The 24,636-nt window shown below is 35.5% G+C and overlaps 1 protein-coding gene across 13 annotated transcripts in view; it reads right to left on the bottom strand.

Moving 5' to 3' along the window:
• Positions 1 to 22,565, bottom strand: part of ANK2 (ankyrin 2) — a 250,765-nt gene extending 228,200 nt beyond the window's left edge. For 7 of the 13 annotated variants that reach the window (XM_028168661.2, XM_007191055.2, XM_028168663.2 and 4 more), the window contains exon 1: positions 22,219 to 22,562. In XM_028168661.2, the coding sequence (XP_028024462.2) occupies positions 22,219 to 22,353 (135 nt within the window). In that variant the 5' untranslated portion in view covers positions 22,354 to 22,562. Of the gene's footprint in view, positions 1 to 22,218 lie in introns of all 13 variants that reach the window. The other 6 variants (XM_057546236.1, XM_057546241.1, XM_057546237.1 and 3 more) reach the window with 2 other exon arrangements.
• Between the last annotated feature and the right edge of the window lie 2,071 nt (positions 22,566 to 24,636).

Genomic DNA, 24,636 nt, shown 5'->3' with positions numbered 1-24,636 from the left:
TAAAAACCGAAAGAATATGCAACATGTATGCTGTATAAGAAGTAAATAACTTCCAATTTGACTCAACTTTATTAACTTGATTAAATTTCTGAAAAGACCTATAGTTGTACCTATCTAAACGCGTACATATTGGAAAAATCACAGCTTCAGGGGACTTCCCTGGTGGTCCAGTGGTTAAGAATCTGCCTTCCAATGCAGGGGATACGGGTTCAATCCCTGTTCGGGGAACTAAGATCCCATATGCCGTTGCGGAGCAACTAAGCCCACGTACCACAACTACTGAACCCGCACACTCTAGAGCTTGTGTGCCACAACTAGAGAGAAGCCCGTGCACCACACCAAAAGATCTCGCATGTCACAACGAAGCTCCCACATGCCACAACTAAGACCCGACGCAGCCAAATAAATAAATAAATATTTTTTAAAAAATCATAGCTTCAGTTTGGAAAAAAGTGAAAATAAATTAGTCAAACAACAGATTATTTTGATAATAAATATTATATATAGAATGGCTAAACAACAAGGTCCAACTCTATATAGCACAGGGAACTATATTCAGTATCCTGTAATGAACCATAATGAAAAAGAATATATATATTATATATATATATATATATATATTATATATATATATATATGAAACTGTCACTTTGCTGTACACCTGAAACTAACACAACATTGTAAATCAACTGTTTCAATAAAAAATAAATTTTAAAAAATTAGTTAAAATAATTTAACCAGCTCTTAACAACCAGGCTAAGACAAATATTTTGGAAGTACCTATTGTATAGCAGGCAGTGTGCAAGGGATTAAATGTAGAAAAAATAAACATGATCCATCCCCTCAAAAGATTTTAAGATCTGCATTAAAAAAATTTTTTTAGCTGCAACATAGTCCATGAATTAGATAGAAATGGGTAAAAGTGGATCCAGGGAGATCCATTTAGAGACAGTAGTCCAAGCAATAGATGCTTGTTTTGTTTTACAAATATATTTTACATTTAGATATAGAGTAGGAATAGCAACATAGTATTTTATAAAGTTCCTGGTGATAAGTTAGGTGGAAAACATAGCAGGCACAGGGACTAATGAGTGCAACATCATAGTGGTAGGAAAGAAAACAGTATGAAGAAAAGTATAAGTAATGCAGTGTGTGTGAATTATAAAGATCGTGTTGGAAATGAGAAAGAAGTAAAATTCTCAAAGTAAGGCAGGGCCCAGACCATGAATGTTCTTATATGCCATCATAAGAAGGCTGAGCATTACCCTCTAAGTGAAAGGACAGGAAAAGCCAAGATCAGAATACTGTTCCAAAATAATCACCCTATAACATATGGAAGATGAGTTAGAGGGGAGTCTGTGAGACAATCTGGGATACTACTGCAACAGTTCTGGCGAGCAGTATATCAGGGACAGCAATGTGAAAAAAGTAACGATTCGTCATAGATGTAGGGAAAAGAAGCTATAAAACTTGGGGAAATTGAATTTAAGGGTTTATGGAAAAGAAATTAAGGAAAATTTGGCAACATCTAGCTTTGGCGTGTAATGAGCGACATTACTAATCAAGACCAGAAATTTGGGGAAACAGAATACCCTAAAATTGGAGAGAACACAATAGCTTGGTTTTGGTCTGCTGAAATTTGATGTGCTATCACGGCATGGTAGTGTGTTGAGAATGCAAGACTGAAAAATCCAGGAGAGGATATGAACTACAGACAGAGGCCGCAGCCTAACCTCTGGGAGATGGTCTGGGTTTTTTGCAGCAATACTGGATTTTGCTTCATTCCTTACCATTTCTCTGTCAGTAAAACTCCTAGGAATAGGGAAGCACTTCTTGTATTGCCTCTGGAAGCAAATATTGTTGACCTATCAACATCTTGCATGAAATGCCAGGAAGTGCTGATAAAATAAAAAACTGCAAGATCTATGTATACTGCAGTATATGTGTATACATATACACCAGTGAGACTAAAACAGAATTCTGTACAGGAGATTTCGCATGAGCTCAGAATACTAACGTCATGCAGCTGACATTTCCCTATAAGACCAGTGCACAACTGAGCTATGGCTTTATCCACAATGGATGTGACCTGCTGTAACTTTCTAAATTTACCCTTGTGCTATGAACTGCAATTGTCTAGACTAGTTTGAGCTATTCAATTCTAACTCTATGCAAGGTAAAGAGCTTCCGTAACTATACACTGAAATGTAAAAAGAGGATGGAAAACTGGCTTTAAAAAGGAATGTGTTTAATTAATTACAGTACATGACACATGGCAGTGGAAAAAGACTAGTAAATCAAGTATTTGTAGCTTGCACTGCCTTTTTTCTTTTTTTTTAACATTTTAGCTTATACTACAAAATCCCTCAGTTGGAAATCAGTCAATAAAAACCCCTCTGGTTATTACTGCATTTCAGAGAATATCTGAACTTCTTCTGAGGCAGCTTTCAAAACAAATTCTTGATTTGTTGGGGTAAGAGCATTGGCATCAACTCCAAAGAGAATTTTGAAAAGTAAGGAAACTCAAAATTTAAGCATAACTAAAAACAAAAATAAGGTTAATTTATCTCATGAAACTAAGCTTTGGTTCAGATGCCCAAGACCATTTTTTAAAAAAATCTGGCTTAAGCCAGGTTTAATGAGAAATGGAGAATTCTCTGTTAGTTGTTTTTTATTATTTGACTTCTATGAGAAGTTGTATTAAGTGGATCCTATGGGTGTATTTCCCAGAGGCTTGGGATAACTTCTTCACAACATCCTCCCACCCTACCCTTCTCCCCTCAAGTTTGACCAAGTTCCTTTACTCTGGGGTCCCATAACACACTGAGAATTCAGTCATTCATAAATGTTTGTTGACTACTAGTTATAAGCACAACCTGCACTAGATATTGTGAATGGCTCTAGCAGGATCCCCAAATTATCTGTTTACATATGTATCTCCCCAGCTAGCCTGGCCCTCCAGGATAGATGAGGCCATGACTTCCTCATCTTTGTGTCTCCACTGCCCAACACAGGGCCCAACACAGAGTAGATCAATAAATACTTGTGGAAATAAAACAAAATAAAGGAAGAAGTTCAACAAAGTGAAGGTGGTCAAATAGAAACACGAAGCAGCATTCGTCTGTACAAATTAAACTAGTGAAAACTTTGGTGAATCAAGTAAATTTTTGCAGACTTACTAAATTTTAAAACTTGATTTAAAATCCTGATTAGCAAAATTTATACTTGTTATGTTAATTCACCTTTATAATTCTATTAGATAACCACAATAAAACCAAATCCTGTCTAACTCTTCCTAAGGGTAAGTGAATAAAGAATAATGGGTCATGGGGCTTCCCTGGTGGCGCAATGGTTGAGAATCTGCCTGCCAATCCAGGGGACACGGGTTTGAGCGCGGTCTGGGAAGATCCCACATGCCGCGGAACAACTAGGCCCGTGAGCCACAACTACTGAGCCTGTGCATCTGGAGCCTGTGCTCCGCAACAAGAGAGGCCGTGATAGTGAGAGGCCCGCGCACCGCGATGAAAAGTGGCCCCTGCTTGCCGCAACTAGAGAAAGCCCTCACACAGAAATGAAGACCCAACACAGCCATAAATAAATAAATAAATAAATAAATAAATAAATAAACTCCAATCTCTTTAAAAAAAAAAAAAGAAATTAAAAAAAAAAAAGAATAATGGGTCAGGATGCCCTCTGTCTGTATAATTATTATCTTACAGTTGAAATCATGGGAAAACGACCGTACTTAGCAATGGAATTGATTAGATAGGCTATGGAGCTCAACATTCTCTGACCTTAATTAGTTTAACAGATAATTGCCAACTCTGACATTAGTAATGAAATTAAACATAGAAAGAAATGGTATCATACTGATACTGACTACACAGAACCATTAGTATCCTGTTTCTCAGAAATAAGAAACTATAATTTTGCTCTTTTCTGGGGGGAAAACTTTACATAGAGCAATAACATAAGCTTTTATTATTGTATAAATTATCCAAAGAAGAGGGGAATTACTGAATGCATAACAACATACAGTAATATATTGCACTATCCCCAGAAGTTATAGTAAGACTAACTTCTAAATAAAAGAGATCACTGGTATGTTTAAATTATTCGATGAAGATACAGAGGAGAAAGGCTGTTTTCTTTTAGAATTATTATGCATGTAAAATTCACCTCACTTCAGTCATAGGTAAAACTATATATTTAATTCTACCTCTACATTCTCATATAAATATCTACCTACAATATGACATGTAAAATTAAACTATCCTATTTGTGCATATGTGTATGTGTGGTATGTGTGTGTAAGAATGTGTGTGGAGAGTGAGAGTCATATATCCCACCAGTCAGAACAAAATTATAACTTCTCTTGAAGACACAAACTATGTCTTATAATTCTAGAATTTCCAAAGCATAGTTTAGTGCCTAAAATATATTAGCCAATAAAGATGATTATGATGACAACAGAACCTTGGGAAGAGCATTATCATATTTTTTAGTCTTATGCAAAGCTGAGAACAGGTAACATAGATGCAAGTTATTCTAGTTTTAATTGCTCAAAACTTAAACTTAGAAATTAAAGAAAAGTTAGATTACTTCTGTACATATAAAAATATAGCATTAGAACTTTTTTTGCAAAGCAGTAAACTGTAGCCACAAAGACCTCATTCGTCCACCAAAATTAACTTAGTTGATATATCAACATTTTTTCTTAAATATTAACACCATAGAACCTTATTTTTGGTCCTTGACTAAGAAGCAGGTGGCAGGCTACATTTGTCTTAGTAATTAAAGCCCAAAACTTGTGAAACTAAAAGATACTAAGATTTTCATTCAAAAGATGTTTAGCCATATATGAAAAACTCATAGCTAACATCATAGTCAATTGTGAAAAGCTGAAAGCATTTCCTCTAAGATCAGGAACAAGACAAGGATGCCCACTCACTCTCACCACTTTTATTCAATATAGTATTGGATGTCCTAGGCAGAGCAATCAGAAAAGAAAAAACTAAGATGAATCCAAATTGGAAAGGAAGAAGTAAAACTGTCACTGTTTGCAGATAACGTGATACCATACATATAGAAAATCCTAACGATGCCACCAGAAAACTACTAGAGTTCATCAATGAATTTGGTAAAGTTGCAAGCTACAAAATTAATATACATAAATTGTTGCATTTTGATACATTAACAATGAAATATCAGAAAGAGAAATTAAGGAAACAATTCCATTTACCATCACATCAAAAAGAATAAAATACCTAGGAATAAACCTACCTAAGGAGGTAAAGGACCTATACTCAGAAAACTCTAAGACACTAATGAAAGAAATTGAAGATGACACAAACAGATGGAAAGATATACCATGTTCTTGGATTGGAAGAATTAATATTGCTAAAATAACCATACTGCCCAAGGCAGTCTACAGATTCAATGCAATTCCTATCAAAATACCAATGGCATTTTTCACAGAACAAGAACAAATAATTTTAAAATTTGTATGGAAACACAAGAGATCTCAAATAGCCAAACAATCTTGAGAAAGAATAACAGAGCTGGAGGAATCATACTCCCTGACTTCAGACTATACTACAAAGCTACAGTAATGAAAACAGTTTGATACTGGCACAAAAACAGACATATAGATCAGTGGAACAGAATAGAGAGCCCAGAAGTAAACCCACACACTTATGATCAGTTAATCTACAACAAAGGAGGCAAGAAAAAATATACAATGGAGAAAAGACTCTTCAATAAGTGGTGCTGGGAAAACTGGACAGCTACATAGAAAAGAAATTAGAACATTCTCTAACACCATATACAAAAATAAACTCAAAAGGCACTAAATCCTAAATGTAAGATTGGAAACCATAAAAGTAGAGGAAAACAGGCAGAACACTCTTTGACATAAATTGTAGCAATATCTTTTTGGATCTGTCTCCTAAAGTAAAGGAAATAAAAGCAAAAATAAACAAATGGGACTTAATTAAACTTAAAAGCTTTTGCACAATAAAGGAAACCATCAACAAAATGAAAAGACAACCTACTGAATGGGAGAAAGTATTTACAAATGATATTACTGATAAGGGGTTAGTATCCAAAATATATAAAGAGCTCATACAACTCAACATCAAAAAACCAAACAACCCAATTAAAAAATGGGCAAAAGAACTGAATAGACATTTTTTCCAAAAAGGAAATGCAGATGGCCAACAGGCACATGTAAAGATGCTCGACCCATCACTAATCATCAGGGAAATGCAAATCAAAATCACAGTGAGATATCACCTCACACCTGTCAGAATGGCTATCATCAAAAAGAACACAAATAACAAATGGCAAAAATGTGGAGAAAAGAGAACTCTTGTATACTGTTGGTGGGAGTGTAAATTGGTGCAGCCACGGTGGAAAACTGTAGAGAGGTTTCTCAAAAAGCTACAAATAGAACTACCATATGACCCAGCAATTCCACTCCTGGGCATATATCTGAAAAAAAACCCAAAAACATGAATTTGAAAAGATACATGCACCCCAACGTTCACAGCAGCATTATTTACAATTGCCAAGATATAGAAGCAACCTAAGTATACATCAACAGATAAATGGATAAAGAAGCCATGGTATATACATACAATGGAATACTACTCAGCCATAAAAAAGAATGAAATTTTGCCATTTGCAGCAACATGGATAGACTTGGAGGGTATTATGCTCAGAGAAATAAGTCACACAGAGAAAGACAAATACTGTATGATATCACTTATATGTGGAATCAAAAAAATACAACAAACTAGTGAATATAACAAAAAAGGAAACTCACAGATATAGAGAACAAACTAGTGGTTACCAATGGGGAGAGGGAAGGAGGAGGGGTAATTAGGAGTAGAGGATAAAGAGAAACTATTATGTGTAAAATAAGCTGAAAGGATATAATACACAGCACAGGGAATAAGCCAACATTTTATAAATTTATTTATAAGTGGAGTGTAACCTTTAAAACTTGTGAATCACTATACGGTATTGTACACCTGTAATTTATATAATATTGTACATCAACTATACTTCTATAAAAATGAAAATTAAAAAAAAACAAAAGATGTTTGGATTGTGCCATTTCTGATTAACAATGTTTAAAATGAGAACCCAGAACATAATGTGAAGCTTGAAGAGAACTTGGGTATATATTAAAATCCTGTGGCATCCCTACAAGGTACAGTCCTTTATAGTTGGAGAAGCTCCATTTCTATTTGGTTTCTTTTTCCCACATATAAGAATTGTGGCATATTTCAGCAATTGAGTTCGCTCTACTAATAATATCTTTTCATAGATGTAACTATTAATTTAGCACAAATTATGTAAAGTAATCATTACAAAAATTTAGCCTGACCTAAAGCCTTTCTCTTCTGGTTATGATTTCAAGTAAGAGAATTAATTACATGTGTTTTGGTTGGGGTGACTACACTTTTGTTCACTATATTTTGCTTGAGGATAATTGTCAAAGTCACATTGAGCAAGTCAATTTTTCATCATTTTTACATGATTTGTTTATATTTATGTAGTTTTAGTGATTGTTTTACTTAAATTTAAAAAATATTTTCTTACAAAATATGAACTGACATACACCATATTAGAATTTTACATGTCACCTAGACTTGCTTTTTCTTTTAAGTCATTCATCTACTCATGAGATTCCATGACATGAAGTTTGCTTTGTGTGCATACACTCTGGCTGCTCAACTTCTTGAAGGAATGAATAATAGTTTGTACTTTTTGTCTTTCTTTCTCACACGTACTACTACAATATTAATGTAGTATGTCAAAACATTTATATTCTCATTTAATCCTCATAAACCACCCAATTGAAGAAACTGAGGCTTAGTGAGATTAAAGCACTTGTCCACAGATATTTGGTAATAAATGCCAGAGCTGCAATTGGTACCCAGTCAGTCTTACTACAGAGGCCATGATCATACCACCGTGTGGTACCACTTCCCTAGCTCCACCCAAAGATGCCAAATACCTTTCCACTGTTGAATGATTTGTAGAAGTGTCTGCTGCTTCCTGTTCTGGGTAAAAACTACTGCAATCACATTCCTGGCCTCAGTGATCATGTTATGATTGCCCTTGATGCCCAATTCCCTTTCCTGTGCTAGGGGCAGGGCCTAAAGTTTGAACATTTGCCACTGACACCTCTGGACTACCAAGATTTCTTTTCTTTAATGTTGCTAACCCAAGAGTTGTGACATTACTTCAAAATATTACTGCATATATTACTGCAAATATTAGAGTTACATTACTTCAAAATATTATTGCATATTATACTCGACAAGTGAATCTAGAGCAATGTCTCCATCACCATTATTATTACTACCATGCACAGAAAAAAAATATCAATCTCCACAGCACGGTAGGCTTCAAAGACAACATTTGTTCCTCTGTTTTTAAAGCAGCATGCAGACTTTTACAAGCTCGTACTGACATATTTTCCTGAGTGGGATTTAAACCTGGACTGCTTCCAAGGTGGATGAAACCTCTCTCAGCTGTTCTTAATTAATCACCACACCTGCTATTTAAATGTTGATTACACCTATAGAAATGATCATAGTAAATCTTATTTTCCCTGTAAAAATTTAGTAAAATGTACCCATAAAAAGTCCTCTCCTCCAAATTAATTGAAAAGCTAAATAAGTGTAGAATATTAAATAAAAAAATAATTTGTTATGAAACCTAAATACAGAAATACATATTCCATCAGAGCATTTATCTAAAACTATAAAACTTTCTAGGTTCTTTAACTACTTTTTTGTTCTTACAATCTCTCTTCTCTTAAAAAACATAGGGGAATCATTATAAAAACATATACATATTCTCACAGAACATTTAAGAAGTGAATTTTTAAAAATCAGCCAACAGCCATAGTCCCGTTACTCAAACTTAACACTGCATATTTTGATGCATTTTCTTTTAGAATTTTTCTACACATACACTGTATCTGCGCATATAAATAATATTTTTACAAAGTTGGGATAATAATACTGTCTTCTACTTTTAAAAACTAACATTGCCAAATAACTATTGCCTACACCATTCAGAAGTCATGAAAGACATTCTAAATCTCATATAGTAGTTTACAGATGGATTACAATTGTTTTTAGCTTTCCCTAATTATTTGTAGAACTAGTGCCTTTGTTTTCATTGCTGTCAAGAATGCTATGATAAAAAGTTATGTACATAAGTCTTTGTCCTTGTCTTGATTGTGTCCATTGTTTAAATTCCTGAGGGTGGAATAATGATGTCAAAGGATGTAGATTCTTGGTACATATTGTAATATTGCAAAACTATACTTGAGAGAGGCTGGAGCAAAAGATGCTACCATAACTGTTTGTGGAAGAGCCTGTCTCAACTTAATCACATGCTCAAATTTGCTTTGCTCAATTGATATGCCTATCTTAATGGTTTTGATTTACCTTTTTCATTTTTGAAGAGTTTAAAAGCTCAGTCATACATTTAATGTCTATTACAATTTTTATCTTCTTTGACTTGTCAACATTTTTTGTCCTTTCAGAGTTTCAAATGTCTCTTTTATTTTTAAAAACTTTATACAGACAAGATAACACTTTTCCAAGTTTGTTATTTTCTCTGTAATATACTTTTTGACTTTTAGAAGTTTTAAATTCTATAAATTGAAAAGTATAAACTTCTACTTTTAGATTTTTATTCCATTGCTTTCATGCCTTCCAACCCTGAAATCAATAAAATACTTCTCATTTTCTTCTGGCTTAAAAAAAAATTGCTTTTCTTTCCATTTAACTTTTAGTAACCTGAAATTTGTTTTGGTATGGGGCATAAGTGACAATCTTACTTGAAATTTTCCAAGCAGGCAATTTTTTTCAATTGCTGAAAATCATTCAACCCACTTTTAACCTCCCCTAATGTCTCCTCTTTACATTTCTCTTTCTTCGAAAAGTTAGTCTAATATAATGAGCTTCGAACTACTTTTTCAAGGAGAGTACAAATGCAGGGCTTTTAAAATGCATTTGAAAGTAAGAGATCAGCAACTTAAAACAATCACGTATACGTATAGACTGCTATTAAAAAAATCCTCATGGTAACCAAAAACCAAAAATCTATAACAAGTACACACAAAACAAAGAAAAAGGAATCTAAACATAACACTAAAGATAGTCATTAAATCACAAGAGAAGAGAACGAAAGAAGAAGGGAAAAATCTATCTTTGCAATCCTGGTTCTATCACTTACCACGAGTTGTGTGACTGTGAGCAAAGTATTGAACTCAAATAAGCCTCAGTTTGCTTGTCTATAAAATGTATAGGATTATATGGACTAAATTAGATAATATATGTAAAATCCCTAAGAAGAGTACATTGGAATAGCAGACACTCAACAAAATTAAATTTTATTTTTTTTTCCTTGTGGGATATTTTTTTTAAATAATTCAAACAGAAAGTCACAAAAATTATAATCATCCTTATCAGTTCACTCAGTCCCATGTAATTAATTTTTTTTATCTTGATCTTTGGTTAGCACTTTTATGAGTTCATCAGTTTTTCATTAGAGTTCTGAAAATGCTTATTCATTCAGTTCAGCAGTACAGTCAGTTACCAGAAACCTGTACTTGTCAGAGTTTTTTCCATGAATTCCTTGAAGATGAAACCCTTTTATACGAACATATTTGCAAAAGCATCAGAATAAAAGTAAATTTTAATACTTGATTCACAGAGCTATCATAAGGAATAAATGAAATTTATATATGTAAATGGTATGTGGAGCACCATTACAGAACCTGGCAAATAATAGGGGCTCAATAAATGATAGCTATTATTATTAATTAATTAATATAGAACCTCCCCTACATTTCCACATTTCATTTATTTATTTATTTTCTTTATTTTTTATTCTCCTGCTATTTTCCACATCTAAGTCAACTGTCGATCCTGAATAGAATAGATCTAGTCTCAATGCAAAATCAAGTGGTTAGGGGTAGACCAGAAAGCAGCCCAGTATCAATAACTTGGCTGACAGTGTTATGGCTAGGGTCTGACATGTAGCTCTAAATGCTTGGGTCACATTTTAAATAGAAATGAAAGTTGACATGTCCATCTGGATCACTGTTTAATTCTTCAAAGAATTAATTGGTGAGTTTACACAAATCAACACCAAAGAAAAGACTGATTCTTTAATCTGTATTTATATATTATATAACAAAAGAAAGAAAGAGCATGTAGACAGTGGAATTCACCATCTACTTTCGTGGAAGAAACTGATTTAATACTTAATTTTACAGGTCTTTTAGAAATGCATATATAATTTTTTAAATTGAAAATATACGGAGTGAATATTTGACACCTCCCATTAGTTGATGTACTAAGAAATTTTAATGAGGCCAAAAGAACTTTGTTAATCATCTCTCACATGCTGCACGACTTTTTAGGCAGAAGTGTGGAATTCAGTCAGGAAATCGTACTGGACTTCAATTCCGTGAAAGGATCAAATCATTCAGAACAATCTTACTGTTCAAGCTGGCTGCTCAATAGTGGAATGAAATTCTGATTTTTAAAAAACTGGGGGACACATTTTCATAACAACATCTTATGTTGTTAGCACCTAGATTTCTGATGGGACTTTACAAGCTTAAACAATGAAAGGACTCTATATAGGCGTACAGCAATTACTAGTTTTAGGAAGTGGAGCTTAAATTTACTTTAAGTACTGTGATTTAAAATCACATTGCGATACAATGCAAACACCTTCTTACTTTTAAGATAATGCATAGGACTGTAGGAGGCCCCATTCGCTGGCAGAGCAGCCTCTGTCCCCACGTGTCCTGTGTGGTCTTGGTGTCTTTAATTGCCAGTAAACAGAATTTGGCAATCAGCTGAACTAACCTGGATTAGAAGAAACTTAATATGATGTGAAGGATTTTAATACTCTTAAGCCCTTATGTGCAGTTGTTACATATTCAGCCCCGTCTTTTCAGTAAAGAAAAGGTTTTCAGCCTCTAAGAACATAAAGCAGTGGTTATCATACAATAATGCACTTAAGGGTTACTTAGAGACCATGCTTAATCTGTTAAATAAATATTCTCAGCTCCCACCTCAGAGATTCTAATTCTGGAGGTCTGGAGTAGGGCTCAGCAAGCTACATCACTTTAAAACACCCCAGGTGATTCTTCTGATGTGGGCAGTTCATGGAACACACTTTGGAAGGTGATGACATAAGGGATTAACTAGACCTTTCATTCTATGTATTTATTACACAACCCAAAAACACTTTATCCCTGATGTCATCCTCAATCATTTAGGCAGTCAGAATGTATGATGTAAGAATGCATAAGAAACTGAATATGATAAGCCAGTTTTTAAAGAAATAATTATGTATTATAGACATATGGACAATTTTGTGAAACATACACCTTACTAACAGAAAACTGTTGAATGTCCTTTACTTCTGAAAAAGGAGTTTTTCCTTCTGTAAATCTAAAGAAAAAATTATATGTGACGACCAGTGGTTTTCAAAAAGAAAAGAGCCACAAATTTTCCTATGTACTTCTCTGTTTTACTAGATGTCTTAGTACATGCTTTCTAACTAATTTCCTTCAGAAGGCTAACAATCCAGAAAGATATGATTCTAATGTAGCAAATCTGAAGAGACTTCAACTGTAGTTTTAACACATTATTTCTGCCTGGAGCAATCTTTTCCGTGATAAAGTGAGAATTCCTCATTAGACAAATTAACAATCTTAGATATTTAATTTTAAGTACATGATGTGTTTATTTAATAGAGTTGTTATCAACAATCTTAGATATTTAATTTTAAGTACATGATGTGTTTATTTAATAGAGTTCTTATACTAGATAGAGAAAGTACTACGGTATCAAGTAGAACATAAGATTATACTTCAAAGCCCCCTTTTGAAACTCATTGATAACTGAGGTAGGTAAAGAGTACAAAAAAAACCAAATTTTAAAATAATATGTCAGCAACATTTATAATTCATCAAAAACACTGTTTCAACTCACAATCTCTATCTACTATTCAACACCTGGCTTTCACATAGCTTTTAGATACGATTCATTAGCTCAAAGATGCCGTTGAAATGATTATACTTTCGATGATCGTTGTAGTATTTTTACATCTTATAAGCAAATTTTAAAGAAAGGTAAAAAACAGTTTTACTATAGTCACATAAGCCCATACAAATATGACGTGAATGTAAGCTTTGAAAAGTCAAACTCTTAAAAGTCTGACAATCAAATGTAATATAATGTGCCCCAAATTTCAAAGAGAAGCCTTTAAACAAAAATGAAGGAACCAGTAGCTATTTCTTATGGCAAAATAAATTTTAAGTTTCACCCATTAAGAGGGCATTCAATCCAAAGCAGCAACTGAAAATGGGTAAGAAACAGCAGATGTCTGTGTGGGAAGGAAGCAAAATATGGTTGAAAAGACAGCTCTTTCTCCACAGAGTATTCTCAGCTCCACCATACATGTGACCCTGAAAAAGCCACTGTATATCCAGTAGAACCAATGTTATTAAATACAGAAGAAAGACTTAAAATTATTACATAGTTCAAATTATGTTTGGTTTGGATGAACCTCATTATAAGAAAAATATAATGGAAATAGTATTAGATATTGATTGTTTATATGATAATAATAATTCCTCTTATCACAGTGTAATATTTCACTGAAAGGCATCTATTGCATTTTATGTACAATTTCATATAGAGATTGCATAATAATTCAAGGAATTATTACAGTAAATATGTTTTATACAATTAATATTTCACAGCAGTAATGTGTGTGTACTTGCAGTAGGGTACGTTTTTTGTTTTGAGCAGAAAGTTATAATTAAATCTTCTTAGTTTTAATTCTTAGTTTTTCCAGGTTCTTTAAATATTTTTAGAAATGTCTTTTGTACCTCTATCACTTTTTCAATTTTCACAGCCTTTGGTTTCATCTGGAGGCTTGTCACCTGCAGCTGGAAAATGCCCACAACTAGATTCGCTATCTTGGGTGGTTTCTTAGTCATTAATTTATTCAAGTTTTCCAAAAATATTTATTGAGCATCTGTTAGGTACTAGGTGCTTGGTTAGGCACTGCAAAGAGAGTGGAGCTTCTGATACGCAAACCACAACCTAATTGGTTCTCCTAAAACAGCCTTTGTCAGTGGTCTTTCAGTAGAACAGAGTCCAAATTCTGAAGCTTGGCGTATGAAGCTCTTGATAGTCTGATCCCATTTATATTAACCAAATTTCATGAATTTCACACGTGTCCAAAAAAACGAGGTGTTACAGCCATGGGGATTCATACACTGCTTCTCTCATTCTAATGTTACTATTGACTCCAAGACTGAGCTTGTGATCTGCTCATAATGCTTCAAGATTTGACTTTTCTGTAACCCTCTGAGACTGAGTTGTCATTCTTAGGTATTCCACAACACACTGTGATCTCTCACCACACTGTAACACCATATTGGGACTCCTGCTTTGTCCATCCTTGGATTATGCTCCTTCAAGCCAAAGTTGCATGTCTTATTCATCGTGGTAAGCCCAGTGCCTGGCACTTAATAAATGCTCAATAAATGCTTGCTGAATGTGCCTTCTTCCCAACAGGAACCAAGATTGTACTCTGCTTCCAAGATCTACTGTAAGCTAGCACATCTATACAATGGAATACTACTCGGCCATAAAAAAAGGAATTAAATTTTGCCATTTGCAGCAACCTGGACGGACTTTAAGGGTAATATGCTAAGTGAAATAAGTCAGACAGAAAAAGACAAATACTGTATGATATCACTTATATGCGGAATCTAAAAAATACAACAAACTAGTGAGTATAACAAAAAAGAAACAGACTCACAGATATAGAGAACAAATTAGTCATTACCAGTGGTGGGGGAGAGCAAATTAGGGGTGGGGATTAAGAGGTGCAAACTACTACATGTAAAATAAGTAAGCTACAAGGATATATTATATAGCACAGGGAATATAGCCAATATTTTATAACTATAAATCGAGGATAACCTTTAAGAATTGTGAATCACTAACTATGTCATATACTTGAAACTTATATAATATTGTACACCAACTCTACTGCAATAAAAAAATTTTAAAATAAAAATTTTTTAAATCTACTGCAGGCTCCAACTTCTCCATTAGCAGAATGGATGTTCAAAATATTTAACAGCTGGTACAGTTCACACACCAGCCAATCACAATGGACACTGTCTGTAGCACTAGAGGAAGGTGGTCCTGGAGGCCCCCAGCTAGTCTGGGCATCATTCCTCTATTTGTTCATTTTGGGGTTGGAAGTGGACGGGGGAATCCTGAGGATGGGCTCCAGGTAGCCACAGTAGAAGAAGCAGCTTGGTGGGCTCATAGAAGAGGCTATTTAATTAGTCTGCGTGGAATCATTTCAAAGTATAAACAATTGGTACAGCTGTTCTGCTCTATACTAGCTGAATCTCAGCCCTGTCCATGAGACATTCCCAAAACAGTATGATCTGTACTGTTCCTCTTCTTCCTTGTCATCTTTTAGGTACTCATTTCATCACTCACACTGCCACCTACTCTCCTATTGACTTTAATAGTTAATTGATTACATGTGGATAAGTCCTGCTTCTAAGACTAGATTGAAAGTTCCTAGACGACAGAAGCCATATCTTATCTTCTTTCAATATTTATCTTTAAATAAATTATCCAAAAGTTACATAACCATGCTCTATATCATTTCATATTTTTAAAAATGCTTTACCAGAATGATTTTCATCATACTCTTGGATCTTTTTAGGGTTAATAACAAAACTATAGGAAGAAAGTTTTCTTATAACAGTTATAAAAAAGGCTACCAAAGATAATGTTCACAATATCATTTAAAGTCTCTTATTTCTGTCCTCTTAGAACTCAAAATTGAAGAAAAGTTTAACTCTCTTGACAGTATACTGTGTGCTTCATACATAAGGAACCATCTCTCTTTCTTTCGCACACACACACCGTGAGCACACACACACACACACACACACCACTCCACCTTAGTAAATAGCACCATCTTGTACCCAGTTGCTTAAGCCAATAACCCCTTCTCTTTCTTTCAAGAGCCAAAACAATCCTTCAATAAAAACAAAAATACATCCGGAATCTGATCACTTCTCTCACCACCACTATTAACACCCTAATTTAATCCTACATCATCGTTCACCTCAGGGGTTTCTGGGACAGCTTAAGTTGGCCTCCGTTGATGGAATGTACAATCCATTCTCCACCAAGCAGACACAGAGAGACAGAGAAAGAGAGAGATAGAGACAGAGGCACAGAGAGGGAGGGAGGAGGAGAAAGCTCACGCGAGAAAGATCTTTTGAAGCATAAATGAGGTTCTCCTATTTCTCTAAAACCCTCCAGAGGTTTCCCACTGTACTTTGAATGAAATCCAAAGTCCTTTACCAAGGCCCACTACATTTAGAAAGAAATCTAAACTTCTGCCAAGGTAGGCCTGTGCCTGCCTCTCAGACCTCATTGCCAGCCCCTTTCTTCTCTGTTCGCGATGCTGCAACCATGCTGCCTTTTTGTCCCTTGGACTCACCCAGCACATTCCTACCTCAGCCGGGCAGCACGCTGCCCCCACCTCCCTATGCAAGTTTAATGTTTGTCTCCCCCTACTCTGTCTCATCCACATATGGCCAGGATTTAGATCAATACCTAGCTCAATAAATATTTGCTGATTGACTTACTACCTCTTGATTCAGCACAGCAGAAAAGTACTGAATTGTTTTCACAAAAACACCAGAATTCAATGCCCATGGGCTAAGGTCACAAGAAAATGTATACAATAACAAGAAGGCTGGAATAAAGAAGATAAAATTTTTTCTACTATAACTGAAAAAATGTTTAAATAAATGAAACAAGAAAATAAAAATCTCTGAGAAAAAACTGCTAAAATGAGGAGGATAACAATTTAAAAGTCATCTAGGACAGATAATCTAGGTAATATTTGTGATGAAGCATCACATTTATGGTTTTGCTCTTGGGACAAAGCAAATTAATCTGATATGGTGAAGAAACTACAGTGAATATATGTCCATGCCACTCTCTCACTTTGTCACAGCTTACCCTTCCCCCTCCCCATATCCTCATATATACACTACCAAAAGTAAAATAGATAGCTAGTGGGAAGCAGCCGCATAGCACAGGGAGATCAGCTCGGTGCTTTGTGACCACCTAGAGGGGTGGGATAGGGAGGGTGGGAGGGAGGGAGACGCAAGAGGGAAGAGATATGGGAACATATGTATATATATAACTGATTCACTTTGTTATAAAGCAGAAACTAACACACCATTGTAAAGCAATTATACTCCAATAAAGATGTTAAAAAAAAAAAGAAACTATAGTGAAAAGTACATGATCTCAATGCAAGACAAATATAAAGAACACTTAGAACAATTTGCAAATCTATAAATGATGCCATGACAAAAATACAAGCCAAGAAGAACAAGAAAAGAAGATCTATTCCTGACGCTGTTCTAGTCTGCACTTTACCAAAGCACGGTCAAGAAGCCGTCTCTCTGGAGCCCGCTTAGCCCTTGCATGGCTTTGCGGACTCATGTCCCAGACAGAGCTCCCCTAAGAATCCAGGACAAACTCTATAAAGCATCTCTGAGAGCTTCTTCTTTCATAAGTAAAACTGGAATATATATACCCATCATCTGTAAAAAGGAAAAGGAAAAGGTATCTGAGAGATCATGCAGTTTTCCCTTCTGTGATCAACAGAAATATTTAGAAATATCACTAGGACTTACTCTGAATAAGAATTTTAGTACAGCTGAATTTTGTTCTCAACTCTCTACTACCCCACATGCTTCCTCTTTTTGGAACTGTCAAGCTGATTGTGATAATAGCAGATCTTGGAGTCCTTTAAGGACTAATGTAAGAGGCAACCACATTTCAGAGGAAAACCCTAACAGGCTCATGAGCCTTATATCTTCATTAGGAAGGCAGACATTTTTTCTCAGTAGATTTGGAAGAAGGTCTCTCTGGAAGTAGAGCTCTCTCGTGCCCTTAAAGTTTGCGTGAAGGGAGGGATGAACTTGGGAATACTCACAACATAGGGGCTGGAGTCCAGTGCAGTTCTTTATCTGTGGTCGGGGGTGAGAGTCTGCCCAGAAGGTTTGCCTACTCTTTTTCTCCATGCAAATATCTCCCTGCCACTAGAGTCCTGGCTGCACTAGCAAAATGAAAAAGAGACACTGTAACTAGTTGGAAATGTATTTCCAAATTGCTTTCCAAATATTTAGAAAAATTTACAGCATACCCTGGAATGTCTACCAGTCTCAACACACTCTTCTAAGACTGAATATTATTATATTTTATATCTTTGTTAACAGACAGAATATTTTATTATTGGTTTAATGTATATCTTACAAAATAGGAAAAGAATACTAAAATTAATATTTAGTGACCGAAAAATTTAGCAATCGAAAATTTAATAATAGAAAAATTTAGTAATTGTTGGAAAACAGCCAGGTCGATTTGTTGCCCTGCTGCCTAAGGCTGCGTTTGCTCTGCAACCAACAGAGCTGAGGAGCAGCAACAGAGACCGTGTGCCCACAAAGTCTATAATATCCACTCTTGGACCCTTTACAGAAAGAGTTTTCTGGACTTGGCTCTGGAATTTAAGTATTAATTTGAATACACATTATAAAATATTATTTGTCCAGTTATAGAACTTTAAAATTTTGTGGCATATTAGCTATTCATCATTTTTGCTATAATCTTTTTTTTTTTAATATTTATTTATTTATTTATTTATTTTGGTTGTGCCAGGCCTTAGTGGCGGCAGGCGGGCTCCTTAGTTGCCGCTCCAGGATTCCTTAGTTTTGGCTCCCTGGCTCCTTAGTTGCGGAACACGGGCTCTTTAGTTGCGGCATGCAAACTCTTAGTTGTGGCATGCATGTGGGATCTAGTTTCCTGACCAGGGATCAAACCCGGGCCCCCTGCATTGGGAGTGCACAGTGTTATCCACTGTGCCACCAGGGAAGTCCCGCTATAATCTTTTTTTTTTTAAATTTTATTTATTCATTTATTTATTTATGGCTGTGCTGGGTCTTCGTTTCTGTGCGAGGGCTTTCTCTAGCTGCGGCAAGTGGGGGCCACTCTTCATCGCGGTGCGCGGGCCTCTCACTGTCGCGGCCTCTCTTGTTGCGGAGCACAGGCTCCAGATGCGCAGGCTCAGTAGTTGTGGCTCACGGGCTCAGCTGCTCCGCGGCATGTGGGATCTTCCCAGACCAGGGCTCGAACCCGTGTCCCCTGCATTGGCAGGCAGATTCTCAACCACTGCGCCACCAGGGAAGCCCCGGCTATAATCTTTTAAAGTTACTTTAAAACTTAGGAAATTATTATATTGCCACAATAATATTTAGGTTCATTTTCTACTTTTTTGTGGTATAATTTCTGGGTTTAATTATGTAACATATCTGGAAATAATTATGGTCTCATTTTTTTTATCTTATAAAAAATGTATAAGCCTATTAAGTGGAATTTCAAATATGCACGTACCATAATATTGTTCTAGAAGAAATTATTTTTGTTCGCTTACTTTCAATAATTCCTGGTAACTGATTTATTCCTCATTGCTATATTTATATATACAAACAAATGTCAGACTATTCAAAATTCTAAATAAAACTTATAGAAATGAATGAAGTATTAATTTACATAAAGCCCAGCAGTTTTAGAACTTTAAATTTATATTTTTTTCCATGAGTTTAGTTCCGATTATGAATAAACCTGGAAATTTATTTAGTTGAAATTTTTGTCTCCCAAACACAATAAACTCTATGAAACATTTCTAAGTTAATTTCCAGAAGAAAAAAAAGTGCTAAGGACCTCTGTTTCTGTTTTTTCTCCCCATAAAAGATTATTATAAAAATAAAAGTTAATAAGTTCTGAACCTCTTAACTTAATCATTAATAATGACAAGCATGAATGATGAAAAGGGACTAATTATGAAATGTATCTAGATGATGTAAGGAGTGAGTGGCTTCAGTCTTACAGTACCCATTTAAAAGTAAAGAAAGACGACAGATTTCTTAAATTTGGGAAACTTAAAGCTGGATAGAACCACATATTTTGCTTGTCATCTTTGGTATTAGCTTTTTTTTTTTTTTTTTGCCCATGTCTAAAGTGGTGAAATCCTGAGTAAAATATCACTTCAGAAAGTAGACAACAGATGCATTTCCACTTCTACCATACCTTTCCATGTCACAACAATCATTATATGCTTCTGTCCATAAAATCTTTGACAGAAGAGATTATTCAATGATCAGCAGGTTATATTATTTAATTCAGAGAAATCAGATTGTAATAATTTTTTTAATATCAACTCAAATTTTTTTCAGGGCTAATATCTATATTAAAATGGATAGGAGGATTTTAACAGGGGAATGAATGATATCGCTATTGATTATTTCTTCTTAAAAAGTTTTTAATCATCTTCTGAACTCGAAAGTTTTGAATGAATTTCATATTTCAGCTCTTGGATCTCAAAATCATGCTAAATCTTGCTCTTCTTTACCTAAAAGAACCTATCAGTGCATCAAAATATCATCACTTCTGTTCTCTACGTTTTAAAAATAGGCTTTTATATTTAATTTTTAAAGTACCTCTAATTTATTTTCATGCTTTACATTTTTCTGAATGGTTTTTAAGAGGTGAAAACAGGGAATACACTGTGTAACTTAAAAATATTGAGGGAGTTATTAACTAACATTTTAAAGAATGGTCTCAATGTTAAATTAATGAAAAAAATTCCTAGAAACTACCTTTTAAGCAAGGTAGTCACTTCTTGGAGAATATATTCATATATTGCAACTAAGCAAGCTTGTAGAGCTACTAAACAGTTACCCAAAAGTTCACCTTTTTTCGCCCCTTCAGTCCAGAAATTGCACTCGAAGTGGCCGCTCAGAAATCCCGAATGATGCTCCTGTTGGATGTGGATAATTTAAACCATAAACCATAACCCAGAATGAGAACTGCAACAGCCCCTGGTCACAAACCTGGGCGGTGCAGTTGTTAAAGCAGGTGTGCCCCCCTCCCCACCCTTTTGCTTAATCTCTTGCCTGGGGTGGCTTCCTTCCAATTCGGGAAGCACCGTCCTCATTTGCACTACAGTGCTGACAGACTTTCTTTTCACCGCAGCTATCTGCAAACACTGGCTCTGCACGTTGTTTTTACTGATAAGTTCTTAGTTTCTCTTTCGGTTTCACTGTGGTCTGACAGAATTTCAATGCTACGAAATTATGAAATTCATCCAGGTCAGAGTAAAAGCCAAAGACAGTAGGGAGTCACCTCAAAGTCCTCACTCCTGGAAATATCGGGCACACACTTCAAAGTACAGAGTATGTTTCTTTGATTCAGAAATCTTCCTTATCTTAGTTTCATGGCTACGCTCTGAAATACATGACTTGCAATAAGGTCAAATTCCTGCATCTGACAGATGAAAGGTAAACTTTATCCTCCAGCAAATAGGAAAATCAAAATATTTCAGAAAGATTTTTGGCCCTCCCCCCCCCAAAAAAATCACAATAAGCCTTTGTAATTATTTTAAGAAACGTACCATGACTATGAATTATTAAAGTCTGAAAGTCAACTTAGATATTTGATGGCTCGACTTTTAGGCCTCTGCACAAAATATTATCATCATAATCAGAACAGTATTTAAAGGGCTTTTCACTGATGTTAGTTAAATATTAGAAGAAAAACGCCTTTATAGGTTGAAACTGGGAAGTTAGTACGTGCTTTTTAATCCTAATGAAAAATGAACTATGAATATATAAACAGGCAAAATAATTTAACAGCCTGAATGTAAGTGAATCTCTGCAATATTGCTGCAAGTCACTCCATAATAAAATATATGTTCAGCTTTGGATAAAACTTAATTAAAGAGACGGCATCCTTGCTTATTCCCAACTGTCAGTTCACAGCTAAAGCCAGCTCAGAAGGAACAAACATGAACATTGCGGAACACGAAGAGGAAACAGCAGCAGGCCACTGAATCAGAGGCAGTCAGCTGGTTTGATCACATTGGTTTTATTCTGTCAGCTTCCTTCCAGGAAGTTTGGAGTTTTAACCAATGAGGTCCAGTGTTGATTCTCGGGCCACCATCCTCCTCTCCTCCAGCCTGTGACTTAGAACTTACCCGCACCCCAAGTTCTTCGGTGTCCTCACTGTTACAGCCATAGTAGTCTGGGGTTTTGTCCAACTCCTGCAAGTGTCCCTGTGCTCTTACACTCTTATCCGCATGACAAGACGGGCAGAGAGCTGCATTACCCATCTCAGTTCTACGGTTCCTGCTGTCAGTGGGGCCGTCCTTGCCCTCTGTGCTCTGTCCAGGGCTCCCAGGGGGATACTAACGTGGACGATTCATCAGACGATCCTTGGCTCCTCTGCTCAATTCCCCTACACGCCCCTCACCAGTTCTCCCCATCTGCTGGCCGGCTTGCTGGTGTCAGAGAGAACTCAAAACCCGACCAACTGCAGGCTGCCTTCAGTGACCATTTCCAATTCAGGCTCTGCCAGTCTATTTTTACACCTACCAGGCCAGCTATGCATGTCAATGGAGTGAGGGGGGGCGAGGCCAAGGGGGAGCAGGGGAGGGGGCAGTGTTGTTTTGTTTTTCACCAGGCAAGCAGCCTCCTTTACACATGGACTGAAGTTCCTGCTGTGTAAAATGTCTCTACATAGGAGAATTTTTGCATTACTCAATGAATGTCTTTGATTTTCCCCCTCTCGGTCTTCCTATTCACACAGAACACTAAAGTTGCTAACGACCTCGCTTCACCAGCATAACAGGTAAACATTACTTTTGTAATTGCTTAAACCAAGAAGGATTCACTTGGCTAACAGATTTTTTTTTTCATAATCATTTACAGAAAACAATTAGCCATCCTTGCAGCATTTACAATTCACTGGAAACACATCAATCAAAATGGCTCATTTTACACCAGTATGGATGTTTTAAATTTAATAAGTTATCCACAGTTTTTCATTATTCATGAGTGTTCCAGTAAGAACAAACATTTTGCTTCATTTATAATTCTTTTTAATTTTTACTATTTTGAAAATGTTTCCCTCAGCTTTATAATAGATAATCAAGAATGGCTTTCAAGGCGGTGGGGGGGGGGGAAAGAATGGCTTTCAACATGATACATACTATCTTTGAAACCATATTACAGATTTTGAAAGAAATTGTTTCCCACTGAGATAAGCATAGCAAACACACCATAGATTTTTCTTTAACATCTTCATTGGAGTATAATTGCTTTACATTGTTGTGTTAGTTGCTGCTGTATAACAAAGTGAATCAGCTATACGTATACATATATCCCCATATCTCCTCCCTCTTGGGTCTCCCTCCCACCCTCTCTATCCCACCCCTCTAGGTGGTCACAAAGCACCGAAGCTGATCTCCCTGTGCTATGCAGCTGCTTCCCACTAGCTATCTATTTTACATTTGGTAGTGTATATATGTCAATGCCAATCTCTCACTTCATCCCAGCTTACCCTTCCCTCTCCCCACACCATAGATTTTTGAAGCCAATTATGATATTTTTAAAAATCAAGACTTTGTTATAGACTATTATGGGTTGAACTTCATTCCCCCATTGAATTTCCTCTACAACATTATATATCTAATTATTTTAATAGTCCTGTCCTTCCTCATTTGTTATTTGTTTTGTGTGTGCATATTTTCTCTTCCAAATAGGTTTTAAACTCTTCACTGGTAGGGTCCAGACTTGATTATTGTATCATCCATCCATATGTTACATACTAAATATTAAATGTTTAAGAAATGTACTGAAATGAAAGTGATCATTTGGGGAAAACAGGAAGTAGAAGATATCAATACTTAGGAATTAACCATGTTACATTTGATAGAACTCATCTTTCAATTTGTCATTTTTTTAAAAAAGTAAAAATGCTTTGTCATTTTTTCGTTAAAAACAGCATTCCTGAAATACTCTATCACTCTATATTGCTGTCCAAAGCCCTATGAACTCAAATCTGCGATTGGCACTTTTGGATTGTTGATTTCCACAAGAGCCCCACAATGCTTTTTTACCAATCCTGTTTTGATAAGTCTTTATCCCAGAGCTCACGAGCCTAGGGTATGTTACTAAATATTGGAGCCCTACACTTCAGTATCTGAGAGGCATTATCGGCATTCAGTGAAATTATTTTTACCTTTCAGCTATAGGTGAAGATATTGTTTAAACCTTTCTAAAAAAATTAATTGACTGAACCACAATATTAGGACAACAATGGAGGGGTGGAGATGATTTCTCCATTCATGTTAAAGAGGAGCATAATCTAAACATTTAAGATATTAAAGATTTGGGTGAAAGTATTAAAAAAGATGGAGCTTCAATATCAGTAACAAGATTAGACTGGTAGCTGAGATGTATCAAGCAAAGCCTTCCAAGTTGCCTGAATTATTCTTATATAGACTAAACTAATGATTTTGTATAATGCGGTAATTTTTCATCGAACGTTCCATATACTTTGAACCATGTACTGTAGGAATTAAGTAAGCTATGATGTTTAATGATGTGGTTAC

Source organism: Balaenoptera acutorostrata, chromosome 5, assembly GCF_949987535.1.
Source record: "Balaenoptera acutorostrata chromosome 5, mBalAcu1.1, whole genome shotgun sequence".
Lineage (NCBI taxonomy): Eukaryota > Metazoa > Chordata > Mammalia > Artiodactyla > Balaenopteridae > Balaenoptera > Balaenoptera acutorostrata.
This window is presented reverse-complemented; position numbering and strand designations above follow the sequence as displayed.